At 45.0% G+C, this 26,156-nt stretch overlaps 3 protein-coding genes across 5 annotated transcripts in view; 1 reads left to right on the plus strand and 2 right to left on the minus strand.

Annotated features, from left to right (window-relative positions):
- LOC109907304 (serine/threonine-protein phosphatase 6 regulatory ankyrin repeat subunit A) overlaps positions 1 to 11,762 on the plus strand; it is a 45,009-nt gene extending 33,247 nt beyond the window's left edge. For all 3 annotated transcript variants that reach the window (XM_031793191.1, XM_031793192.1, XM_020505196.2), the window contains 10 exons: positions 99 to 186; positions 305 to 422; positions 787 to 1,006; positions 1,145 to 1,232; positions 1,548 to 1,631; positions 3,033 to 3,181; positions 3,270 to 3,352; positions 3,447 to 3,529; positions 3,677 to 3,768; positions 10,594 to 11,762. In XM_031793191.1, the coding sequence (XP_031649051.1) occupies positions 99 to 186; positions 305 to 422; positions 787 to 1,006; positions 1,145 to 1,232; positions 1,548 to 1,631; positions 3,033 to 3,181; positions 3,270 to 3,352; positions 3,447 to 3,529; positions 3,677 to 3,768; positions 10,594 to 10,901 (1,313 nt within the window). In that variant the 3' untranslated portion in view covers positions 10,902 to 11,762. The remainder of the gene's footprint in view (positions 1 to 98; positions 187 to 304; positions 423 to 786; positions 1,007 to 1,144; positions 1,233 to 1,547; positions 1,632 to 3,032; positions 3,182 to 3,269; positions 3,353 to 3,446; positions 3,530 to 3,676; positions 3,769 to 10,593) is intronic.
- Positions 11,763 to 12,965: 1,203 nt separating this feature from the next.
- Positions 12,966 to 14,159, minus strand: LOC116354499 (biotinidase). Its single transcript, XM_031794975.1, has 3 exons — positions 14,037 to 14,159; positions 13,788 to 13,847; positions 12,966 to 13,379 (listed from the first exon to the last, which is right to left on the minus strand). Exons 1-3 carry the CDS (start codon positions 14,157 to 14,159, stop codon positions 13,113 to 13,115), a joined length of 450 nt encoding a protein of 149 aa, XP_031650835.1. The 3' UTR covers positions 12,966 to 13,112.
- A 549-nt stretch (positions 14,160 to 14,708) lies between these two features.
- On the minus strand, positions 14,709 to 16,501 carry LOC109908574 (biotinidase-like; the record flags this gene model as incomplete). Its single annotated transcript, XM_020507239.2, has 4 exons — positions 16,323 to 16,501; positions 16,072 to 16,238; positions 15,174 to 15,351; positions 14,709 to 15,092 (listed from the first exon to the last, which is right to left on the minus strand). Coding segments are annotated over exons 2-4 (708 nt in total), but the record flags the coding sequence as incomplete, so codon positions are not given.
- Between the last annotated feature and the right edge of the window lie 9,655 nt (positions 16,502 to 26,156).

Genomic DNA, 26,156 nt, shown 5'->3' on the forward strand with positions numbered 1-26,156 from the left:
GTATATTAGAGCCAGCAAGCGCACAATGACTACACACACACACACACATAGCATACCCATCTTCTTCCCTAACCCTGAGTGTGTGTCTCCTCCTGCAGCGATGAACGGCCACTCTGACTGTCTCCGTCTTCTCATCAACAACACAGACACACACAACTCTGTAGATGTACAAGACGCCAACGGACAGTAAGCGTGTGTGAGAGACTAATGTATTGACTGTGTGAGCTAGCTACTTTTAGATTTGCCTGATTAATCAATGATGGATTGATTGAGTGATTGGTAAATATATTGATTGTGTGTGTAGGACCCCTCTGATGCTGGCAGTACTGAGCGGACACACAGAGAGTGTGTATTCTCTACTGAGTAGAGGAGCTGACGTAGAGGCTAAAGACCACTGGGGCAGGACTGCACTACACCGCGGGGTGAGACACACAAACTCCCTAGTCCCTATACAGTCACACACACACACACACACACACACACTATATATTCACTTACACCATACACACAAGCACAAACGCAAAAACACACACACACACCATATACACATACAGTGCATTTGTAAATTATTCAGACTACTTGACGTTTTCCACATTTAGTTATGTTACAGCCTCATTCTAAAATGGATTAAATAGTTTTTTTCCCCCATATCAATCTACACACTACCCCATAATGACAAAGTGAAAAACGGAATACTTTCTGAATGCACTGTACACCGTACACACCACACATACAAACTCAGACACAAGAACACACTCTTTTTAATGATCTGTTTTGTTTCTTTAGGCGGTGTCGGGTCATGAGGAGTGTGTTGAGGCGTTGTTGCAGCGTGGGGCGAGTGTGTGTGTATGTGACCGGGCAGGGCGCTCTCCGCTACACCTGGCAGCAGCTTGCGGACACACCGGGGTGCTGGGAGCACTACTTCAGGCTGCTAATGCCTTGCACACTCAGACACTTCTTACCGACAACCACGGATACACACCTCTGCACTGGGCCTGCTACAATGGTAAACACATGTACACACAGCGTTAGAGAATCATCAGATTAATGTTGGTTAACTGATCTGAATGAATGATAAACTAGAATTATATGTAGACAATACGGTGATATACTTTTGACTGTTTCTCTGTCTCTCTCGCTCCAGGTTATGATGGGTGTGTAGAGTTGTTGTTGGAACAGGAAGTGTTCAAGAAGACACAGGGAAACCACTTCAGCCCTCTGCACTGTGCCGTGTAAGCCTCAACTCTCACAACTAATGCCTAGGCTTAAGCGCAGGGTGCTAACACAGTATTGAGGGTTCGAACCCAGTCAGTCACTAGTGTGCTGAGATTCACAGGTCCTAGTATGTCTATGACCACCTAAATAAATATATGATCACTAAAAAGGTGTAATTTGTGTTACATCGGGATGTAAATAAAATATTAAATGAGTGTAAAAGTGTGATTGGAAATTATGCAGACATTGATAGAAGCCTCAATCTACCTGCAATTTTAAAGATGATCTACCCCCGAAGGAGAAAGAAAGTGTTTCCTCTCTGCTTGTTTCAGTATGAATGACAACGAGGGAGTCGCTGAGATGTTGATCAACTCTTTGGGTTCTGCTATAGTCAACACTACAGACACCAAGGGCAGGTGAGACACATTATTACACGCATATATACACTCACTGGACCGTTTATTAGGTACACCCATCTAATACTGGCTCGGATCCACCTTTGCCCCCAGAACAGTCTGACTTCTTCGGGCATGGATTCTACAAGTTGTCGGAAACTTTCCTTGCTCAGTTATTGGTATCAAGGGACCTAACTTGTGCCAGGAAAACATTCCCTACACCACCGCCACCAGCCTGTATTAGGCAGGATGGGTCCATGGACAAATCCTAACTTTGCCATCAGCTTGACGCAACAGGGCCCGGGATTCACCGGACCAGGCAATGTTTTTCCAGTCCTCAATTGTCCAGTGTTGGTGATTGTGTGCCAACTGAAGTTGCTTCTTTTTGTTTTTAGCTGATAGGAGTGGAACCCAGTGTGGTCGTCTGCTGCAATAGCCCATCCGTGACAAGGATCGACAAATTGTTTGTTCCGAGATGCCGTTCAGCACACCACTGTTGAACTGCACTGTTATTTGTCAGTTTGTGGCCCACCTTTTAGCTTGCATAATTCTTGCCATTTTCCTTCGACCTGTTTTCACCCACAGGACTGTCGCTGACTGGATGTTTTTTGTTTGTTGCACTCTTCTCTGTAAATGATAGACACTGTCGTACATGAAAAGCCTAGGAGGGCGGATGTTTCTGAGGTACTGGATCCGGTGTGCCTAGCACCGGTCATACCACGCTCAAAGTCGCTTCAGTCACTTGTTTTGCCCAATTCTAACGTTCAATCAACCAGTAACTGGATGCCTGTCTGCCTGCTTTATATAGCAAGCCAAGGCCATGTGACTCACTGTCTGTAGGAGCAATCCATTTTTGTGAACAGGATGGTGTACCTAATAAACTGTCCAGTAGTGTTTTAATTACACACAAATTATTAAACACACACACATACACAGCCCTAGTCTTTTGGGGGCCCTAAGTGAAATGTTGTACCTAACGGGCAAAACATATTAGTGCCCCCCCCTCTTGTCGGTGAACCCCACCCTCTTGTTGTTTTAACATGGGGCGCAGAGAAGATTGAACAAATTTCATGCAATTCTACTAATTTTGCAATGGGGCAGAGAAAATTGAGCAGTTTTATAGTTCATTTCATGAAACTACACATTTTGCCAGGGTTGTGACATTTTTGCAGTTTAAAGCAAATTTCCTGCAATTTTCCAAATGTTGCCATGAATTTTGCCATGACCATGTTAATATGATATTTTAGTGAGAGTAAATAAAATCAATGTGGGCCCCCTGGATGTCAGAGCCTATGGGCACGAGCCCCTCTAAGTCGAGACCCGACTGAGTTTTTTGGGGGGCGTGTTGGGAGGTCCGCCCCTACACAGACTCGCAGAACGTGAGGTAGTGTGTGTAACAGTGACTGCTGTCACCCTTTGTAGGTCTCCCCTCCACGCGGCAGCATTCTCAGACCACGTGGAGTGTGTGTCCTTGTTGTTGAGTCACGGAGCTCAGGCGAACACCTCCGACACACACACACGGACCACGCCACTGATGATGGCAGCGCACAACGGACAGACCAACGCTGTGGGTCAGTACACACACTCTCCGCTTCTCCTCTCCTTCCCTACTACCTATCTCACACCTTACCTATTCTGGTGTCTCTCTCTCTCATATAGAGGTGTTGGTGAGCAGTGCTAAGGCAGACCTCACACTACAGGATACTAACAAGAACACAGCTCTTCACCTGGCCTGTAGCAAGGTAATACTCACACATGCACCATATATGGTTAATCAAATGACTGTTTGTTAAATGTTTTACCCTCTCTCTATCCCTCTCTCTCTCTCACCATCAGGGCCATGAGACCAGTGCGTTGTTGATACTAGAGAAGATATCAGACAGAAACTTTATCAACTGCACCAACACTTCTCTACAGACGTACGTACCCCAAATGATTTCCGGAAATGGAACACACCACAACCCAACATAGTGTTATTAGTTAGCATGTTTTTAGGCTAGTATGACTTCACTCTGCAGGTGTGTGTCTGTCTCTCCCTCTTTCTCCTCTCTCTCTCGCGGCCTCAGGCCCCTCCATGTAGCAGCTAGGAATGGTCTGACCGTAGTAGTTCAGGAGCTGCTGGGGAAAGGAGCCAGTGTTCTAGCGGTGGATGAGAACGGTCAGTATCATAATACTGTCACACACACACCCTCAAACTCTACAAGCACACATACTGACACGCAAGCATACACAGGCCCGGTCCTGGCCAGTATGCTGCGAAAGGCGAGACACCAAAAAATTGCAACCCTCCTCTTATCCCTGCAGAGTAGAATGGTAGCCTAGGCTATAGCCTACAGAAGGGTTCATCAACTAGATTCAGCCGCGGCCCATAATTACGATTTATTTGTAAACTGTAAATTGACCGCAAGAAGCCCAAACAGATTTTATTAGACACAATTTCAAACCTTGTGTAACTGGTGGCAGGGAAGTCAGACGCAGGAGAGCAGAACTAGGTAATAGCCGGAGCAGTTTAATACAAAACCAACGGCGTCAAGAAATAACAACTTGGGTACAAAACCAGACGCGCCGAGTTAAACAAAGCCCTCAGTTGACCAAAGGCCCTGTCCGCCTCAGCCGATCACTGCAAACGTACCGGTCCCCCCTTCAGCAGTGAGGTAATGGGAGACGCTACCTGACCAAAACCCTGGATAAACCTCCGGTAGTAATTGACAAGCCCTAGAAACCGCTGCACCTCCTTTACCGTGGTGAGAGTCTGCCAATTACGCACGGCTGAGATGTGGTCACTCTCCATCTCCACCCATGGGCTGGAAATGTGGTACCCACTGTTTGAAGAACAGACATTTCTCAGCATACAGGTCATGCTCCAGTCGACCAAGCACCTTGCGCACCAGGGACACATGCTCGGCGCGTGTAGCGGAGTATATCAGAATGTGATCAATATACACCACTACACCCTGCCCGTGCAGATCCCTGAAAATCTTGTCTACAAAGGCTCTGAAGACTGATGGAGCATTCATCAACCCGTATGGCATGACGAGGTACTCTGAGGTCGTACTGAACGCTGTCTTCCGCTCGTCTCCCTCCCGGATACGCACCATGTTGTAAGCGCTCCTGAGATCTAGTTTGGTGAAGAAGCGTGCCCCGTGCATTGACTCAATCGCCGTGGTGATAAGAGATAGCGGGTAACTGTACCTCACAGTGATCTGGTTTAGGTCTCAATAGTCAATTAACGGGCTTAACCTCTTTCTTCACAAAACTCGGAGGTGGGGGAAATGGAGGACCGAATGTACCCCTGACGCAGGGTTTCGGAGACATATGTTTCCATAGCCACCGTCTCCGCTTATGACAGAAGATACACGTGACTCCTGGGAAGTGCAGCGTCTACCAGGAGATTTATTGCACAAATCCCCCCCGTCGATGGGGTGGTAATTGAGTCGTCTTCTTTTTGGAGAAGACAAGAGCCAAATCGGCATATTCGGGTGAAATGCGAATGGTGGAGACCTGGTCTGGACTTTCCACCGTAGTAGCACCTACAGAAACCCCTAAACACCTCCCTGAGGACTCTCACGACCACCCCGTGAGAGCCCTCCGTTGCCATGGAACAGTGGGGTCATGACAAGCTAACCAGGGTAGGCCTAGCACCATGGGAGAGTCGATGAGAAAGAGACTGATTCTATCCGTGTGACCCCCCCTGCGTCACCATGCCCAGAGGAGCGGTGGCCTCCCTAATCAACCCTGACCCTAATGGTCGACTATCTAAGGCGTGAACTGGGAAGGGCATATCCACAGGAACGATGGGTATCCCTAAACTATGGGCAATGATCTGTCAATAAAATCCCCAGCCGCGCCTGAATCGACGAGAGCTTTATGCTGGGAATGCGGGGAAAACTAACGAACAAAAACATGTGTGCAACAGAGGGTGCCTTCTCACCTGGGGTGACGCCAGAGTGCCCTGCCTGCTGCCTCGACCCCCAGAGGAACCAACCTGGCACCGACCTGCATTGTGACCGCTGCGGCCACAGATGGTGCACGGGACGGAACCTCCTCCGTTCTCCCTTAGCGCAGCACATCCCAACTCCATGGGCATCGGAGCGGTGGTGCTGGGGGATGGAACCAACAGACCCCGATCTGGACGTCCGCGGGTAGCCAGCAGGTTATCCAGCCGAATGGACAGGTCCACCAGCTGGTCGAAGGTGAGGGTGGTGTCCCTGCAGGCCAACTCTCGACGGACATCCTCGCGCAAACTGCAGCGATAGTGGTCGATCAGGGCCCTGTCGTTCCATCCCGCTCCGGAGGCCAGGGTCTGAAAGTCCAAAGCGAACTCCTGTGCGCTCCTTGTCACCTGCCGCTCTGCCCTCGGGCGGGTGGTTGAAGACTGCCCAGATACTACGGGGGAACTCCTCAAAGTGGTGCAGTACCGCATCTCCTTCCACCCACACGGCATTGGCCCACTCCAGGGCTTTCCCCAAGAGGCATGAGACAAGGGCGGACACCCTCTCACGGCTCGAAGGAGCCGGGTGGAAGGTTCCCGGGTATAACTCCAACTGCAACAGGAAACCCTGGCAGCGGGCAGCCGTCCCATCGTAGTCCGCTGGGAGGGTGACACTTTGCTTACATGTGTTAATGATCACATATCTCTCTCTTATGTGTTATACTTTGGAACAGATTTCCAAAATAAAAAATGCTCAGAAAACTTGGGAGGCCAAATAAAATCACCCGCGGGTCAAATTCGGCCCCGGACCGTCAGTTGGGGAACCCTGGCCTTCAGTGTCGGCCCGCAATGCACATTTATGAATGCCCATCCGTGGGAGCTTACCATTTGTAAAACATGCAGTTGCATTGGCTTTATAGTCCTGATACGTGACAAAGACTTAAGACTAATAATTTTTGCTGTTCAAACTCTGAAAATCAGCTACTGCTAAACTTCCCCTAAAGTACATTTTTATACACTTGCCAAAATGATATAATTACTTGTCTATGCATAAATAAATAAAATACTTCACCAGAGAGCATGATGATCATTAGCTTCTTTAACAAAATTGCCGTGTATTCTTTCAAATCACCAGCGGGAGAGCCTATGCCTAGTTGGAAAGGCCGCAAATTTGGGCAGCTTGCGTGGCAATAGACCAGGCTGATTGAGTTGCAGCTGTTGGTGACAAGCATCTGAAATATAATTTATTTAATAAAAATGTGAAATGTTGATACGAGGAAAGGGAGGGGTGTGTAGCGAAGATATAGGTGAGTCTCTCCAGAATGTACTCCCCTGTCTCCTGAAAAATGATTGCGCATGCCTGAGCACGCATAATAGGGGGGGAATTGGGAATACGTGGGACACTTTTTGCATTTCCCTCTCCTGTAATCTGTTTTAACATCTATCTAACATATTAGCCCAACACGTGATACATTTCTGAAATCATCAAGACGTTTCCTAATCACACAAAAATGACAAATCTTTATCATATTTACAGACTGCATGACACACCCATTTGTGTACGCTGAACCAAAACCATATTTTCAGTTTGCATTTGATAAACTAGGACAGCAGGTTAGATAAACTGGGAAAGTCCTAATTGTACCCCAATAATTATTCAATTTTGTGTGATTAGGAAACATCTTGAGGATTTCAGAAATGTACAAAATATAAACATTAGACTGGCAATTTATTTTATTTTGATGCACCAGTACATAGAATGCACATACATCACAATTTTTACACAGTGGATTATTTATGACAGTTTTATAGCTTTAACATCGAAACAAGGAAAAGGCTATGTCACTGATCTATGTGCTTTGAGGGTAAGCTCCCTGTTTGAAGATTGCTCTGCCACCCTCTGTCACACCAATTAAGTAATGTGATTTCTCTGCAAGGGCTTAGTAACAATAGTTTGGATTTTCAGAACAAGAAATAAACATCAGATTCAGATGAAGCTGTCCCAGTTTATTTGATGTCCCACGTTTTCTGAACCCTACCTGGCCTGCTGCAGGAAAGTGCCCATTTGGGGATGTCAGATCTTTAGTCTTAAAGCTGGACTATGCAGAAATTCTCTGCTGTTTCCTTGTTGTTAAAATTCAAATAGTTTGCCTAATTTCTGTTTGTGACAAAACAAGAATCATTGTACGATCTGAACTGCTGTGAAATATATTTCTCCATGACCAAAAATAAGTATTTTCAGCTGTTTGAAGCTGGTGTAGAAAACTGAAAGTTAGATGCAAAAACTAAATTTAAGAATGGGAAGCATAGAAATAGCACACACAGATCTACCGCTTCTTAGACTTGCTTTCAGTGACGAATGACAGATCTATAACTCACCTTTATGTGAATTTGGTGGTTGCCCAAAAAGTTCCATATTGCAGCTGTAAATCACCACCACAGTAAGTCAGCCTTTTTATTTTTGATCCATTGTGAACAATAATAGTTCCTCACAAATCATGTTTCCAGCCAACCTTTTTATGTCCGTAAAGTACATCTTGGATAAAATAAATAACATGACCGGCCCGATGGAAACAGAAAATATATCAGTAAAATTTGCAAATGTCGACAAAACAAAATGCCCTCGACAAGGTGGGATCTTTTTGTGTCGGTAAAATGAATTCTGTGAGAAATATCGGCACAAATATTGCTATAATAACCCATCATATCGATGTAAACTTGGAGTCACGCGATGACAGGTTGTGTGGTCCTCCCACATAGGCTGGTGAAAGTGCAAGGTGATGAGTTTGACCCTCCTTTCCAATAAATATTAAGGGTCTTATTCTGTTGACATGATCATAGATGCATTTTTTTTTTGCATTGCTTGGCTCCCATTTGACAAATAAAAAATAATTTAGCTCTTTTGTCTATAATAATCTCATCATGTAGGATATACCCGCACTATGTCTAATCTCATCATGTAGTATATACCCGCACTGAGTCTAATATCATCATGTAGGATATACCCGCACTATGTCTAATCTCATCATGTAGTATATACCCGCACTGAGTCTAATATCATCATGTAGGATATACCCGCACTATGTCTAATCTCATCATGTAGTATATACCCGCACTGAGTCTAATCTCATCATGTAGGATGTACCCGCACTGTGTCTAATCTCATCATGTAGGATGTACCCGTACTGTGTCTAATCTCATCATGTAGGATGTACCCGCACTGTGTCTAATCTCATCATGTAGGATGTACCCGCACTGTGTCTAATCTCATCATGTAGGATGTACCCGCACTGTGTCTAATCTCATCATGTAGGATGTACCCGCACTGAGTCTAATCTCATCATGTAGGATGTACCCGCACTGTGTCTAATCTCATCATGTAGGATGTACCCGCACTGTGTCTAATCTCATCATGTAGGATGTACCCGCACGGTGTCTAATCTCATCATGTAGGATATACCCGCACTGTGACCGTGAGCTGTTGGCTAGAGTGCACGTGCCAATACCAGAGTGGGCACACTGTACATAACACAACATGCTTTGTGAGTAAACCATCAGTAGAGTCAAAAATGTGGTGGAAATCCATTTAACTTTCTAATGTTTTATTCGGTACATGGGAATTTAACCGCAAAAGGTATGTGCACGGTCAGTCTTTTATCCGCAACAAGTCAATTTGATGGAAATTATTCTGTGGTGGGAAAATGCGCTAATTTCTTTTGCCTACGTAAATTTGAGCATATTTGCATGAAAATCGGTCTCCAATATATACAAAAAAATATCCAACACTCTCCCCCTCGATAATCACCAAGCCTCCGTATGAAAGAGCTAAATGTCACGCTCGGAGGATCCCACATATACAGTGGAAACATCATAAAATACCTGAACTTTTCCTTTGCCCAAAAACAGCTGTGTCCGTCCCAAGCTCACTGGCACAAGAAACTCTTAGGGCCCAGCTAGTTGTTGCAAGTTCGCTATAGTGACCCCTTTGTGACAGACCCAGTTGATTTGATTCTATACAATGTTGCACTTTACTAGCAAATGCTCAAATCAAGACCGATAGAAAGGGAGGCAGACCGGCAGAGTAGAGAGTTGAATGCGATTTGAAAGAACCTGCATTTTCATCAGGAAATGTATTAATGTTTTTATTTGTCAGCTTATGTATTTTTACTTAGTTGGCAATGAAAGTTATAGGCCTTCGCATTAGTGGAATTTTAGATTTGTATTTTTATTCATTGTATTATTAACCACGTGACAATGATTTTGAGAAACAAAACTTTATTATTGAAAGGAAACTGTTCCAACTTTATCAAGCATCGCATTATATTGGAAAATGCAGTTTATTTTCTTCTCAGCCATGGTCAGCTTAGAAATTGATGAATAGAGCTAAAAACTTGAAATCGCTAATTATCATGATTAGCTATTGATTTGGAAACACACATATGTAGGCCTAAAAAGTTTCTCATGACATTATCATACGTTTGGTCTGCCTGTAGGCTACAGAAAAGGCCACTGGGTCTCCCAACCCTCTCTTCAGGCCACTCCAGACATTTCACATTTTTAACTGGAAAACCTGATTCATTTATTCAACTAATCATCAAGCCTTTGACTAATTGAATCCGGTGTGCCAGTTTAGGGTTAAAACAAAAATGTGAAACGTCCGGGGGGCCGAGGAGAGGGTTGGGAAACGCTGGACTAGCCTGCATGATATGTTAGATGACATTGACAGAGCATTGTTGGCGCAGAGTCTCCTGCACCATGAGGAGACTCGATGGGCATGGGCAAGATACATATTTTGTGCCCCTGCCTTTGGCAAAGTGGGTACTGCTTATCATGGCCCTGCATCAGCACTCCCTTTAATAGCCCATATCCCACTGGATGGGAAGTTTTCATTGTTTTGGGGCAGAATTATATGTGGTGTTATGTTGTTGTAGGTGTGTATTGGTCAGTTTACCTTGGAAAATGACGCCCTCGTCAATCTGCTGCCTAATGGGGGGCCTGCCCTGCACACACATTCACACACACCCTCTTTCTCTCTCTCTCTCTCCCCCCTAGGTTATACTCCAGCCCTGTCCTGTGCACCTAACAGAGATGTAGCCGACTGTCTCGCTCTCATTCTTAACTCCATGCTGCCCGCCTCTCCCCTGGTCTCCATAGCAACGCTTCCTGCTTCCCCTCGTGTCACGATGGCAACGCTTCAATCTGTCAATCACTACTCCAATCACCAATCAAAAGGAGTAGCATTTGAGTCCCCTCCCCCTCTAAGGACTGACCACACCTCCTACTGCAGGCAGGACCGCCTACTCTGCGTTTCCCCCGACGACGATAACGAGTTTAACGACTCTGATTCTGAGACCTACTGAAGACACGCCTACCTTGGATATACCACCTCCTCTTTGGCAGGATTTTAGGACTCCACTCTCTGAACCACTCACTCCACTACATTCTGTCCTCTCGTCCCTTCCCAAGAAGAGGTTTAATACTAAAGTAAAATGAGGACTGTCGTCTTCTGGACTGGGTGGCAAGGGTGGGTAGCTCCAGTCCTCTAGGATTGGTTCTTGCTACCAAACATCTGCCCTTTGACAATGAAAGGGCTGGGGCTGTACGTATGGAGAGAGCAGAGGGACAATCCTAGCCAAACGGACCAACAGACTTTACATCTCTAATTTCTGTATCTCCAGATCTCTTCCTTTAGGGGTTTTCTTCTAGCCTGGGTACCAGTCTGTTCTAGCCTGGGCACCAGTGTGTTTAGTGAATATTCCACTACTTGTATTATTTTATTCATATACCAAAGCTGTTTAGCATGACAGGAGTGGAATGATGGCTAAACAGACTAGTACCCAGACTAGTTTTATTCTAGTTAAGTTTCATTTATTATAATGGACAAACAGAGACAGAACTTATCACTGTTCACCTAATGCGGCGTCAATACTGAATCGAGTCACTGAATCTCACAGAAGAGTTATAATACTAGAGTTACTACTGTCTGATTCATTACTGTCTGATTCATAGAGTCGATTCCTCCAGGAGAGGAGTTAGTAAGGCCTCAGTCACTAAGGTACCGTCAGTCTTAACACATCACACCCTGAATGTTTCTACACTACCTGTGAAAGGAAACGTGTGCATGTGTGAAATGTTGCCTTTTCCAGGGGAGAGAAGTCTAAAGACTACATTTGGTGCAATGTTCTTAATGACTGATAAGGAATAAAACAATGGTTGATTAATTTGAGTTCTCTAAATGATGGTGGGAATAGAGGAAGCACATGTATGCACTACGTATGGAATAGAGGGTGTGTCCTAATCTCTCATTGTGTGCACCTGTTCACTTTCCTTCAACAATTTGTAAGGAAATGCCTAAACCAAGCCAATGCTTTTAGTAGTGCACACTTCAGGACCAAGGGTGTCATGTAGAGCACAAGGTGGCATTATGTATTCAACTATATTATAGGGAACGGTCATGATGGATTCAACTATATTATAGGGAACAGTCATGATGGATTCAACTATATTATAGGGAACAGTCATGATGGATTCAACTATATTATAGGGAACGGTCATGATGGATTCAACTATATTATAGGGAACAGTCATGATGGATTAAACTATATTATAGGGAACAGTCATGATGGATTCAACTATATTATAGGGAACAGTCATGATGGATTCAACTATATTATAGGGAACGGTCATGATGGATTCAACTATATTATAGGGAACGGTCATGATGGATTCAACTATATTATAGGGAACGGTCATGATGGATTCAACTATATTATAGGGAACGGTCATGATGGATTCAACTATATTATAGGGAACGGTCATGATGGATTCAACTATATTATAGGGAACGGTCATGATGGATTCAACTATATTATAGGGAACAGTCATGATGGATTCAACTATATTATAGGGAACAGTCATGATGGATTCAACTACATTTGAAGTCAGAAGTTTACATACACTTAGGTTGGAGTCATTAAAACTTGTTTTTCAACCACTCCACAAATTCCTTGTTAACAAACTGTAGTTTTGGCAAGTCGGTTTGGACGTCTACTTTGTGCATCACACAAGTAATTTTTTTAACAATTGTTTACAGACATTTCACTTATAATTCACTGTATCACATTTCCAGTGTGTCAGAAGTTTACATACACTAAGTTGACTGTGCCTTTAAACAGCTTGGACAATTCCAGAAAATGATGTCATGGCTTTAGAAGCTTCTGATTGGCTAATTGACATCATTTGAGTCAATCGGAGGGGTACCTGTGGATGTATTTCAAGGCCTACCTTCAAACTCATTGCCTCTGCTTGAAATCATGGGAAAATCAGAAGAAATCACATAAAATAAATTTGACCTCCACATGTCTGGTTCATCCTTGGGAGCAATTTCCAAACGCCTGAAGGTACCACGTTCATCTGTACAGACAATAATACACAAGTATAAACACCATGGGGACCACGCAACCGTCCTACCGCTCAGGAAGGAGATGCGTTCTGTCTCCTAGAGAACAAAGAGGTTGGAGAACATTGATTTACTTTATTTTCTCTCTCGCAGACTCACACACACACGCACCCTAGTCCTGGTCGTACACCCTGCCGTAGAGACATGCAGTCACCAGTCCGACGGACATCCCTGAGTGTTCCATAGTCACTCGACCATCTTTGGTCTTCTCGATCCGGTCGGGTCCATCTACAACCATGCCACTACCTAGCAACGATGGGTAAACGTAACGTGTTCCGAACTTCCCCTCCAACCGGAAGTCCACTCTAGACTCTGCCTCCTCCACTCCCTTTCCACAGGAGCTGACCTCTGACCCCGAGCACCGGACCAACGCACACACCTGGAGGGGGAGGAGTTAATCATTGATGCCATGAGCCAACTATTGAAAAATCTGTCTGTGCCCTTGAGCAAGGCACTTAACCCTAATTGCTCCTGTAAGTCGCTATGGATAAGAACATCTGCTAAATTACTCAAATGTAAATGTAAGATCACAGCTGTAGAATAAAATAAAAAAACATTGCATGTATACATAAACACAGGATCCCTACCAGTTCCAAATGTAAGTTGTAATCAGGGTTGGGGTCAATTTCAATTCAGAAAGTAAACAAAATTCCAATTCTACATTTCCTCATTAAGAAGCATTAAAGAGATTTGGAATGTACATTTGAGTGTACTTCCTGAATTTTAAATGGAATTGACCCCAACCCTGGTTGTAATGCATGCATGTAATGTAAATGTTTCTCCCTACCTGCAAGGTGAAGTGTCCCGCAAACGTGTGACTGCCAGCGAACACCCCAAGAGCATAGAGGGGGCGGCAGGGTAGCCTAGTGGTTAGAGTGTTGGACTAGTAACCGGAAGGTTGCCAGTTCAAACCCCCGTGCTGACAAGGTACAAATCTGCCGTTCTGCCCATGAACAGGCAGTAAACCCACCGTCATTGAAAATAAGAATTTGTTCTTTAACTGACTTGCCTAGTCAAATAAAAATTAAAAATAGAGCTCCGTATTGCCACCCTGTGTGGACCGTTGGTATTGCAGGTGGCAGCAGAGCAGACCGTCACACAAAGTCAGCTGGCCCTCTGAATCAAGCAGCAAGGCGAAGAAGAACAGGTCACCCGCCATAAAGGCATTGAAAGGGGGAGGGAGTGGGAGAGAGGGAAGGAACTGCCGCAGAGGGAGGTTCACCCTCTCCTCCTGTCTCTCCCTGCCACTTTGCCTCACCCTGTCCTCCTGTCTCTCCCTGCCCCTTTGCCTCGCCCTCTTCTCCTATCTGCCCCTTTGCCTCGCCCTCTTCTCCTATCTGCCCCTTTGCCTCGCCCTGTTCTCCTATCTGCCCCTTTGCCTCACCCTCTCCTCCTGTCTCCCCCTGCCCCTTTGCCTCACCCTCTCCTCCTGTCTCCCCCTGCCCCTTTGCCTCGCCCTCTTCTCCTATCTGCCCCCTTGCCTCGCCCTCTTCTCCTATCTGCCCCTTTGCCTCACCCTGTCCTCCTGTCTCCCCCTGCCCCTTTGCCTCACCTTCTCCTCCTGTCTTCCCCTGCCCCTTTGCCTCACCCTGTCCTCCTGTCTCTTTGCCTCACCCTGTCCTCCTGTCTCTCCCTGCCTCTTTGCCTCACCCTCTTCTCCTATCTGCCCCTTTGCCTCACCCTGTCCTCCTGTCTCTCCCTGCCCCTTTGCCTCACCCTCTCCTCCTATCTCCCCCTGCCCCTTTGCCTCGCCCTCTTCTCCTATCTGCCTCTTTGCCTCACCCTGTCCTCCTGTCTCTCCCTGCCTCTTTGCCTGCTTCTGTGTTGCCAGCCAGTCACTGTCCAGTACAGGTATCCTCAACACCAGCAGCTTCCCCTCCTCTGGCTCCCCAGGGTGGTGGAAGGCGTGGTGATAGATGGAAGTACTAGGGGTGAAGATGCCGCTGCCCGTCATAACCTTGCTGTCATGCCTGAGGTTAGCCGCCAGAAGAGTGACGTTAGCTCCCAGACTGACCGCTCTCTGGATCTGAACCGCTGTTAGTAGAGGAAGCAGATTCATCCAGGCTGTGGGGAAGATCATCTGTCTGATACCCTGAGAGAGATGAAGACAAACATTAAGACTTTGGATGAATTCATTTGCATCCATATTGAAACATTGTGCGACTTTGTGTACCTTCTCCAGTAGTCTGACAGTAGGGTCGTGAAACAGGATGTCAAAGCAGGTGAACACTCCAAACCGTCCGGCGAACGGCGTGTCAAAGGTCACCACCTCGAGTCTGGGCGGGGTATCGAATTCCTTCTCGAAGAACAGGTTTTGTTTGTGGTAGCGAGCCGCCAGGGAACCATCAGACCTGCAGTGAATGGGAAAACTAAATGTATTTTCATCTATATAACCCAAATCCTTGTGTAAAAATAAAACAATTGTTAATTAAAAATATATATATTTTAAGACCTATAGAGAATGATTGATGGTTGAGAATGATTGATGGTAGAGAATGATTGATGGTAGAGAATGATTGATGGTTGAGAATGGTTGATGATTGAGAATGATTGATGGTTGAGAATGGTTGATGGTTGAGAATGGTTGATGGTAGAGAATGGTTGATGGTTGAGAATGGTTGATGGTAGAGAATGGTTGATGGTAGAGAATGGTTGATGGTAGAGAATGGTTGATGGTAGAGAATGGTTGATGGTTGAGAATGGTTGATGGTTGAGTGGTTGATGGTAGAGAATGGTTGATGGTAGAGAATGGTTGATGGTAGAGAATGGTTGATGGTAGAGAATGGTTGATGGTAGAGAATGGTTGATGGTAGAGAATGGTTGATGGTAGAGAATGGTTGATGGTAGAGAATGGTTGAAAGCTCTTCTTAACAATAAAGCAGAAACATGATTCCAAGTCACTTCTGTATAACTCTAAAAAGCTTTAGGAAATCAATACAAATGCAATATCATGTAATTCCCCGTATTCCAAGAGAAGTTTAGAATACCTGTAGTGCTCCCTGTACAATCAATTATTTTCTCACAGGATCAAGAAACGTGTTTAAAACAGAAACAACCCATTTACCACCAACCTGAAGACTACATCAGTGTTGAACTGCCAGCGCCCATCAGGGGGGCAGGGAGTTTGAGAGGGGTCAAGGTGGGGGTGAGAGGTCAGAGGGCAGGGCTGGAGGTCAGGCATGTTTGCCACCAGGTACAGTTGGTGGCGTCGAGCCATGCAGCTCAAACTCTGGAGGACCTGAGAGAGAACAGGGCAGAACACATATTAAAATTTATGACATTAGACATGGATGGTGGTAAGTAAAGGTGTGTGTGTGTATACCTCAGTCTGATTGTGTCTGTCAGGTTGTGTACAGGGGTTCCAGTCCTCAGTCAGTGGGTCAGGGATGGTCTCTAGGTAACCAGAGATGGACAGACGACTGAAGTTGAACCCATGGATACCGTCCTCTGGAAATACTATGATCTGAGCCCCCTGGAAGAGAGTCAGAGAGAGTGTCTATGTTTGCTTTGGCAATGTATAACACTTTCCATGCCAATGAATCCTTTTGAATGAGAGAGAGAGAGAGAGAGGGGGGGGGGAGGGAGGGAGGGAGGGAGAGAGAGACAAGGAGAGAGGGAGAGAGGGAGGGAGAGAGAGAGGGACGTGGAGGTTGTTTCTCTGTGTGTTATGAAGGAACAAGGTGTTCCGCTGCCCGTGCGGCCTGCTCCTCATAGACCTTCAGGTTCCTCATCATGTGCTCGAGCGCCGCGGCCCGAGACAGAGGCACATGCGGCTCTGGGTTCAGAATCACCTGATGCTCGTAGACTGTGGCCACGTAGGATGGACAGGAAGTCCCCTCTGTCCTGTCCCCAGCCCGGGTTAACGTTACTGGGGACAGATAGAGAACAGCAACCCCCACTGCCAGGAGGACACGGAGGGACATGGCGGAATGACCAGTGCCCAGGAACTTCTGACTTTTTATAGAGTGAGGACTGATGAGTACAAGTTCAACGATTCATTGAACAAATATACTGAAAAAAATATGCAACAACTTCAAAAATTTTACTGAGTTACAGTTCATAGAAGGAAATCAGTCAATGAATAAATACATTTGGCCCTAATCTATGGATTTCACATGACTAGGCAGGGTTGCAGCCATGGGAGGGCATAGGTCCACCCACTTGGGAGCCAGTTATACCCACTGGGATGCCAGGCCCAGCCAATCAGATTGATTTTGCCCCAACAAAAGGGCATTATTACAGACAGAAATACACCTCAGCACCCCCCTTCAGACAATCCAGCAGGTGAAGAAGCCAGATGTGGAGGTCCTGGGCTGATGTGGTTGCACATGGTCTACAGTTGTGAGGCCGGTTGGATGTACTGCCAAATTCTCTAAAACAACGTTGGCTGGTCTGAGCTGAGGGCGTGTTCTCCTGTGTCAGCTGAATCAGAATTAGTTAGGTAACATAGATAAATAAGATGTTTTATTTATTTTATACTTGTCGTTAGAATGTCTTCTTTTGGACTATACTGTTGGCAGTTGCATTTTCCTCTCTCTTCTCTAGGGAACAGTACTGTCTTTTACATGACTGGTAATAGGCAGAATATCAGAAAGGGAGAAGTCAGGTTTGAACATTGTCTTCATAATGAATATATCTGTGAAACCATGTGAAGGGCTCCACTATGTCTGTACTCCAGTCACTCCCTCCTTTTCCCATTGGGGGGAGGAGTACGGCAGTGTCTGGAACCATTGTATGTCCCCTCTGATGTTGCACTTATCTTGAGATAGTATAGGACCTAGAGGCTCACTCCTCTCCAGGAGTTTGTCCAGGAGGGGGGTATTTGAGATGGGTGTATCTAGAATTGACAATTGATATATGCCATTGGATGAGGTAATGTTTTGGTACTATGAAGTACCAAGAACGAGAAGTAGAACCTTGTCTTAGAGACCAAACTGAACGATAATTTATAGCTAATGCTGTCTGGCTATGGGATACTTCTCTCTCAAGTAAAAGTCTTTCTTTGTGAACAGTTCCAAAGATCTGTGGTTTGTCATGTCGACGAGGGGATGGATCTTTGCTAGATAGCTATGCTGCACTTGAACGACTTATTCACAGTTAGCACATATTTTAGTTGTCAATAAAAATGTATTTGGCAACACTCAAATGGTAGGGAGGGCAGGCAGGCAAGTTCCCATTCAGTTGTCAAATCGTAGGTTGGGACCAAAGATATGTATACACCCTGGATGACTGACAGGGGGCGCTGTATTGAAGCCACCACGCACCCATCTTGGCACTCAATTGCAAAAAATATTTTGGATGCTATATAAACAGTAGTGTTGTGTGGGTAAAATCACTGGGGAAGCCATGCCAGACAATTTTTTGATATTACAACCTACTGTACGTGTTGTGATAATTGTGAAGTTTACCTGGGGTCAATTCAATTGATTGAACATGATTTGGAAAGGCACACACTTTTCTATATAATGTCCCCCAATTGACAGTGCATGTCAGAGCAAAAACCAAGGAATTGTCCGTAGAGCTCCGAGACAGGATTGTGTCAAGGCACAGATCTGGGGATGGGCACCAAAAAAATTCCACATCAAATCAAATGTTATTTGTCACATACACATGGTTCGCAGATGTTAATGCGAGCGTAGCGAAATTCTTGTGCTTCTAGTTCCGACCATGCAGTAATATCTAACAAGTATTCTAACCTAACAATTTCACAACAACTACCTTATACACACAAGTGTAAAGGAATAAATAAGAATATGTACATAAAAATGTGAAGTGATGGCCGAACGGCATAGGCAAGATGCAGTAGATGGTATCGAGTACAGTATATACATATGAGATGAGTAATGTAGGGTATGTAAACATTTTTCCTTTGAGAAATGAAGTAGCACTGTCCAGAACAAGGGTAGAGAGAAGTGTACTCTTTGTTAGAGGCGCGTGACCTGAAAGCTCGCTACACTTTGTTTTCCTCCGGTATTGAACACAGTTTATCCCATCTTAAATGTTATCGATTATTTACGTTAAAGACCAAAAGGTGTATTAGGAAAGTTGTTTGGACAAAGATTACAGGTAACTTATGAGATATTTTGTAGTCATGTTGCACGAGTTGGAACCGGTGTTTTTCTGGATCAAACGCGCCAAATAAATTGACATTTTGGATATATATCAACGGAATGAATCGAACAAAAGGACCATTTGTGATGTTTATGAGACATATTGGAGTGCCAACAGAAGAAGCTCGTCAAAGGTAAGGCATGAATTATATCTTTATTTCTGCGTTTTGTGTCGCTCCTGGCGGGTTGAAATATGATTGTCTGCGTTTGTTTGCTGGGGTGCTGTACTCCGATAATAGCCTCGTTTGCATTCGCCGTAAAGCCTTTTTGAAATCTGACACGTTTTCTGGATTCACAAGTGTAGCTTTAATTTGGTGTATTGCGCGCTAGCGTCCAACATATCCCAGAGAAGTTAACATGCCACTCACGACAAAAGCTCCAGCTGAAATGTCATTGCAGAATCCATAAATGAAATTGTGTAATGAAGCATATGTGTAACTGTATGAAGCAAAGGTCTTAAGTTAAAACATTCTACTGCAATGGTTTTCAAAGTTGGATTGTACAACCCAGAATGAAGAGTTTGAAAAAATGAAATGTCTGGTTTTATGTGTTGATTTTGTTTACTACCCAGAATGAAGGGTTTGAAAGTGTCTGGTTTTAGAATGAAGGGATTGAAAGTGTCTGGTTTTATGTGTTGATTTTGTTTACTACCCAGAATGAAGGGTTTGAAAGTGTCTGGTTTTATGTGTTGATTTTGTTTACTTGCTTCTTTGATAGTTTAAGTAATAACCAAATGAATCAAATGTAATGATCATTATTACAGAGTGAATGATAAGAGGAACTTTGTTCTTTTCTAATAACAAATTTCTGTGTTTATGCAAGTGACTGAATGTTCCTGGGAGTAATCCTCACTATCAGTAGAGCAATTTGGCAGTATGCCCAGAACCTTGTTTTGAAAACAAAAGGGATATCTCAGTTTTAAGGTCTCAGCTTGGAGAGAGGAAGCCTCATGAGGTATTGGTTGGTCACATGCATAAACCAAACGTTAATGATGAATTCATTCTAAATAATGAATAAGCTAAATCATGCAACTATAACTTGTCTGTGTAAGCAGCATATAAGAGATCTAATGGGACTGCCCCGGCAGAGCTCCTGACAGACGTCTTAGTTACATTCAAAGTGGGAAGTTAGCTTGGAGTCATTAAAACTCATTTTTCAAACACTCCACAAATGTCTTGTTAACAAACTATAGTTTTGGCAAGTCGTTTAGGACATCTACTTTACATGACAAGTAATTTTTCCAACAATTGTTTATGCTGATTATTTCACTTTATCACAATTCCAGTGGGTCAGATGTTAACATACACTAAGGTGACTATGCCTTTAAACAGCTTGGAAAATTCCAGAAAATTATGTCATGGCTTTAGAAGTTTCTGACAGGCTAATTCAAATCAAATCAAATCAAATGTATTTATATAGCCCTTCGTACATCAGCTGATATCTCAAAGTGCTGTACAGAAACCCAGCCTAAAACCCCAAACAGCAAGCAATGCAGGTGTAGAAGCACGGTGGCTAGGAAAAACTCCCTAGAAAGGCCAAAACCTAGGAAGAAACCTATGGCTATGTGGGGTGGAGATTTTAACAGAACATCGCCAAGATGTTCAAATGTTCATAAATGACCAGCATGGTCGAATAATAATAAGGCAGAACAGTTGAAACTGGAGCAGCAGCACGGTCAGGTGGACTGGGGACAGCAAGGAGTCATCATGTCAAGTAGTCCTGGGGCATGGTCCTAGGGCTCAGGTCCTCCGAGAGAGAGAAAGAAAGAGAGAATTAGACATAATTGACATCATGAGTCAATTGGAGGTGTACCTGTGGATGTATTTCAAGGCTTACCTTCAAACTCAATGCCTCTTTGCTTGACATCATGGGAAAATCAAAACAAAAATCAGCCAAGACCTCAAAACAAAAAATTGTAGACCTCCACAAGTCTGGTTCATCCTTGGGAGCAATTTCCAAAACGCCTGAAGGTACCACGTTCATCTGAACAAACAATAGTATGCAAGTATAAACACCATGGGACCACGCAGCCGTCATACCGCTCAGGAAGGAGACGCGTTCTGTCTCCTAGAGATGAACGTACTTTGGTGCGAAAAGTGCAAATCAATCCCAGAATAACAGCAAAGGACCTTGTGAAGATGCTGGATGAAACAGGTACAAAAGTATCTATATCCACAGTAAAACGAGTCCTATATCGAAATAACCTGAAAGGCTGCTCAGCAAGGAAGAAGCCACTGCTGCAAAACCTCCATAAAAAAGCCAAACTACGGTTTGCAACTGCACATGGGGACAAAGCTTGTACTATGGAGCATCAAGTTGGTTGGAACCTCTCCAGTTAACTGACAATAAAGAATGATTCATTTAAGTTTGACTTTGAGTGTCCCTGTGTAGAATATCCATGACAAGATTGATAGTGAAATGTTATAGTGTTGAAATAACAGGATATTAAAGGTTGTGACGTGACTACCATTAAAGTTTTTTTTATTTATTTTTATTTCACCTTTATTTAACCAGGTAGGCTAGTTGAGAACAAGTTCTCATTTGCAACTGCGACCTGGCCAAGATAAAGCATAGCAGTGTGAGCATACAACAAAGAGTTACACATGGAGTAAACAATTAACAAGTCAATAACACAGTAGAAAACGAAGGGGGGGTCTATATACAATGTGTGCAAAAGGCATGAGGAGGTAGGCAAATAATTACAATTTTGCAGATTAACACTGGAGTGATAAAAGATCAGATGGTCATGTACAGGTAGAGATATTGGTGTGCAGAAGAGCAGAAAAGTAAATAAATAAAAACAGTAAGGGGATGAGGTAGGTGAAAAGGGTGGGCTATTTACCAATAGACTATGTACAGCTGCAGCGATCGGTTAGCTGCTCAGATAGCTGATGTTTGAAGTTGGTGAGGGAGATAAAAGTCTCCAACTTCAGCGATTTTTGCAATTCGTTCCAGTCACAGGCAGCAGAGTACTGGAACGAAAGGCGGCCAAATGAGGTGTTGGCTTTAGGGATGATCAGTGAGATACACCTGCTGGAGCGCGTGCTACGGATGGGTGTTGCCATCGTGACCAGTGAGCTGAGATAAGGCGGAGCTTTACCTAGCATAGACTTGTAGATGACCTGGAGCCAGTGGGTCTGGCGACGAATATGTAGCGAGGGCCAGCCGACTAGAGCATACAAGTCGCAGTGGTGGGTAGTATAAGGTGCTTTAGTGACAAAACGGATGGCACTGTGATAGACTGCATCCAGTTTGCTGAGTAGAGTGTTGGAAGCCATTTTGTAGATGACATCGCCGAAGTCGAGGATCGGTAGGATAGTCAGTTTTACTAGGGTAAGCTTGGCGGCTTGAGTGAAGGAGGCTTTGTTGCGGAATAGAAAGCCGACTCTTGATTTGATTTTCGATTGGAGATGTTTGATATGAGTCTGGAAGGAGAGTTTGCAGTCTAGCCAGACACCTAGGTACTTATAGACGTCCACATATTCTAGGTCGGAACCATCCAGGGTGGTGATGCTAGTCGGGCATGCAGGTGCAGGCAGCGACCGGTTGAAAAGCATGCATTTGGTTTTACTAGCGTTTAAGAGCAGTTGGAGGCCACGGAAGGAGTGTTGTATGGCATTGAAGCTTGTTTGGAGGTTAGATAGCACAGTGTCCAAAGACGGGCCGAAAGTATATAGAATGGTGTCGTCTGCGTAGAGGTGGATCAGGGAATCGCCCGCAGCAAGAGCAACATCATTGATATACACAGAGAAAAGAGTCGGCCCGAGAATTTAACCCTGTGGCACCCCCATAGAGACTGCCAGAGGACCGGACAGCATGCCCTCCGATTTGACACACTGAACTCTGTCTGCAAAGTAATTGGTGAACCAGGCAAGGCAGTCATCCGAAAAACCGAGGCTACTGAGTCTGCCGATAAGAATATGGTGATTGACAGAGTCGAAAGCCTTGGCAAGGCCCTTTGAAGAGGGGGATGACTGCGGCAGCTTTCCAATCCTTGGGGATCTCAGACGAGATGAAAGAGAGGTTGAACAGGCTGGTAATAGGGGTTGCGACAATGGTGGCAGATAGTTTCAGAAATAGAGGGTCCAGATTGTCAAGCCCAGCTGATTTGTACGGGTCCAGGTTTTGCAGCTCTTTCAGAACATCTGCTATCTGGATTTGGGTAAAGGAGAACCTGGAGAGGCTTGGGCGAGGAGCTGCGGGGGGGGCGGAGCTGTTGGCCGAGGTTGAAGTAGCCAGGCGGAAGGCATGGCCAGCCGTTGAGAAATGCTTATTGAAGTTTTCGATAATCATGGATTTATCAGTGGTGACCGTGTTACCTAGCCTCAGTGCAGTGGGCAGCTGGGAGGAGGTGCTCTTGTTCTCCATGGACTTCACAGTGTCCCAGAACTTTTTGGAGTTGGAGCTACAGGATGCAAACTTCTGCCTGAAGAAGCTGGCCTTAGCTTTCCTGACTGACTGCGTGTATTGGTTCCGGACTTCCCTGAACAGTTGCATATCACGGGGACTATTCGATGCTATTGCAGTCCGCCACAGGATGTTTTTGTGCTGGTCGAGGGCAGTCAGGTCTGGGGAGAACCAAGGGCTGTATCTGTTCTTAGTTCTGCATTTTTTGAACGGAGCATGCTTATCTAAAATGGTGAGGAAGTTACTTTTAAAGAATGACCAGGCATCCTCAACTGACGGGATGAGGTCAATGTCCTTCCAGGATACCCGGGCCAGGTCGATTAGAAAGGCCTGCTCACAGAAGTGTTTTAGGGAGCGTTTGACAGTGATGAGGGGTGGTCGTTTGACTGCGGCTCCGTAGCGGATACAGGCAATGAGGCAGTGATCGCTGAGATCCTGGTTGAAGACAGCGGAGGTGTATTTGGAGGGCCAGTTGGTCAGGATGACGTCTATGAGGGTGCCCTTGTTTACAGAGTTGGGGTTGTACCTGGTGGGTTCCTTGATGATTTGTGTGAGATTGAGGGCATCTAGCTTAGATTGTAGGACTGGCGGGGTGTTAAGCATATCCCAGTTTAGGTCACCTAACAGAACAAACTCTGAAGCTAGATGGGGGGCGATCAATTCACAAATGGTGTCCAGGGCACAGCTGGGAGCTGAGGGGGGTCGGTAGCAGGCGGCAACCGTGAGAGACTTATTTCTGGAGAGAGTAATTTTCAAAATTAGTAGTTCGAACTGTTTGGGTATGGACCTGGACATTACTTTGCAGGCCATCTCTGCAGTAAACTGCAACTCCTCCCCCTTTGGCAGTTCTATCTTGACGGAAGATGTTATAGTTGGGTATGGAAATCTCTGAATTTTTGGTGGCCTTCCTGAGCCAGGATTCAGACACAGCAAGGACATCAGGGTTAGCAGAGTGTGCTAAAGCAGTGAGTAAGACAAACTTAGGGAGGAGGCTTCTGATGTTGACATGCATGAAACCAAGGCTTTTTCGAACACAGAAGTCAACAAATGAGGGTGCCTGGGGACATGCAGGGCCTGGGTTTACCTCCACATCACCCGCGGAACAGAGAAGGAGTAGTATGAGGGTGCGGCTAAAGGCTATCAAAACTGGTCGCCTAGAGCGTTGGGGACAGAGAATAAGAGGAGCAGGTTTCTGGGCATGGTAGAATATATTCAGGGCATAATGCGCAGACAGGGGTATGGTGGGGTGCGGGTACAGCGGAGGTAAGCCCAGGCACTGGGTGATGATGAGAGAGGTTGTATCTCTGGACATGCTGGTAGTAATGGGTGAGGTCACCGCATGTGTGGGAGGTGGGACAAAGGAGTTATCAGGGGTATGAAGAGTGGAACTAGGGGCTCCATTGTGAACTAAAACAATGATAACTAACCTGAAGAACAGTATACAAGGCATATTGACATTTGAGAGAGACATACAGCGAGGCATACAGTAATCACAGGTGTTGAATTGGGAAAGCTAGCTAAAACAGTAGGTGAGACAACAGCTAATCAGCTAGCACAACAACAGCAGGTAAAATGGCGTAGACTAGGCAACGGGGCCAACAGATAAAACAAACAAGCAGAATGGAGTACCGTGATTTATGGACAGTCCAGCGTGCATCAGCTATGTAGCCAAGAGATCAGTGTCCAGGGGGCAGCGGTGGATGGGGAAGGGAAGCTGGACTGGCGAGTGTTATCCAGGTTAAAAAAACGAACAATGACTAAATAGCTTGTAGCTAGTTAGCTGGTTAGCTTCTGGAGGTTCTTGAGTGTGTTCTAAAAATAAATAAAAAATAATAGCGATTCCGTATCACATTGGGTGAGGCAGGTTTCCGGAAGGTATAAACAAATTAAAAGTCAAAAGAGATAGAAAGTAAATATGGGTCCGGTGGGCGTTTGGGACGCGGCGATTCAGGCGGTTAGCAGGCCTGTGCTAACAAGCTAACAGTTTGTAGGCCCGGGCTAGACAAGGTAGCAGTTAGCGGACCGGAGCTAGACAAGCTAGCAGTTAGCAGGCCGAATTAGCAAGCAGGGAGATAGCGAGGGCTAGAGAGTTAGCCTTTGGGGGACGTCGCGATGGGGTGAGTCTGTTTATTCCTCTTCATGCGGTGACATCGATAGACCGGTCGTGGGCCCGGGTATTGTAGCTCAGGAGTATGCTACGGTGGTAGCGCAGGCCGGGCTAGCTTCAAGCTAAGTGGGTGGAAACGCTAGCCAGGGGTAATCATCCAGGGTTGCGGTTTAGCTAGATAGCTAGTTGTGAAGATCCAGCGTATTTGGAAGCTTAGGTTTAGCAAAATGTTTTTAAAGGGATAGCTATGTAAAAAACGAAAAATATGTAAAAAACGAAAAATAAACAAAATATAAACAAAATATACAGGGACACGACACGACAGTGTTGATGGCTATTTTATCAAATCAATTAACTAGTTTAATTATTACGTGATTAAATTAATAATGTAACAATTAACTCCTTAGTAACTTGGAACACCATGGGGAAAAAATGGTTTAATGAGTTACCGTTTCCCAATTAACTCCAGAATATATCGTTATCATACCAGTCATCCATTAATCTTTATTCATATCCATTAATCATATCAGTC

Source organism: Oncorhynchus kisutch, linkage group LG17, assembly GCF_002021735.2.
Source record: "Oncorhynchus kisutch isolate 150728-3 linkage group LG17, Okis_V2, whole genome shotgun sequence".
In the NCBI taxonomy this organism is placed as follows: Eukaryota; Metazoa; Chordata; class Actinopteri; order Salmoniformes; family Salmonidae; genus Oncorhynchus; species Oncorhynchus kisutch.

Coding starts and splice junctions, on each gene's coding strand:
- LOC116354499 (XM_031794975.1), bottom strand. CDS start 14,159: ATGGCGGGTGACCTGTTCTTCTTCGCCTTGCTGCTTGATTCAGAGGGC. Junction 13,848..14,036: donor CACAGGGTGGCAATACGGAG/CTCTATTTTTAA, acceptor CCCTGCCGCCCC/CTCTATGCTCTTGGGGTGTT. Junction 13,380..13,787: donor CGGGACACTTCACCTTGCAG/GTAGGGAGAAAC, acceptor CTCCCCCTCCAG/GTGTGTGCGTTGGTCCGGTG.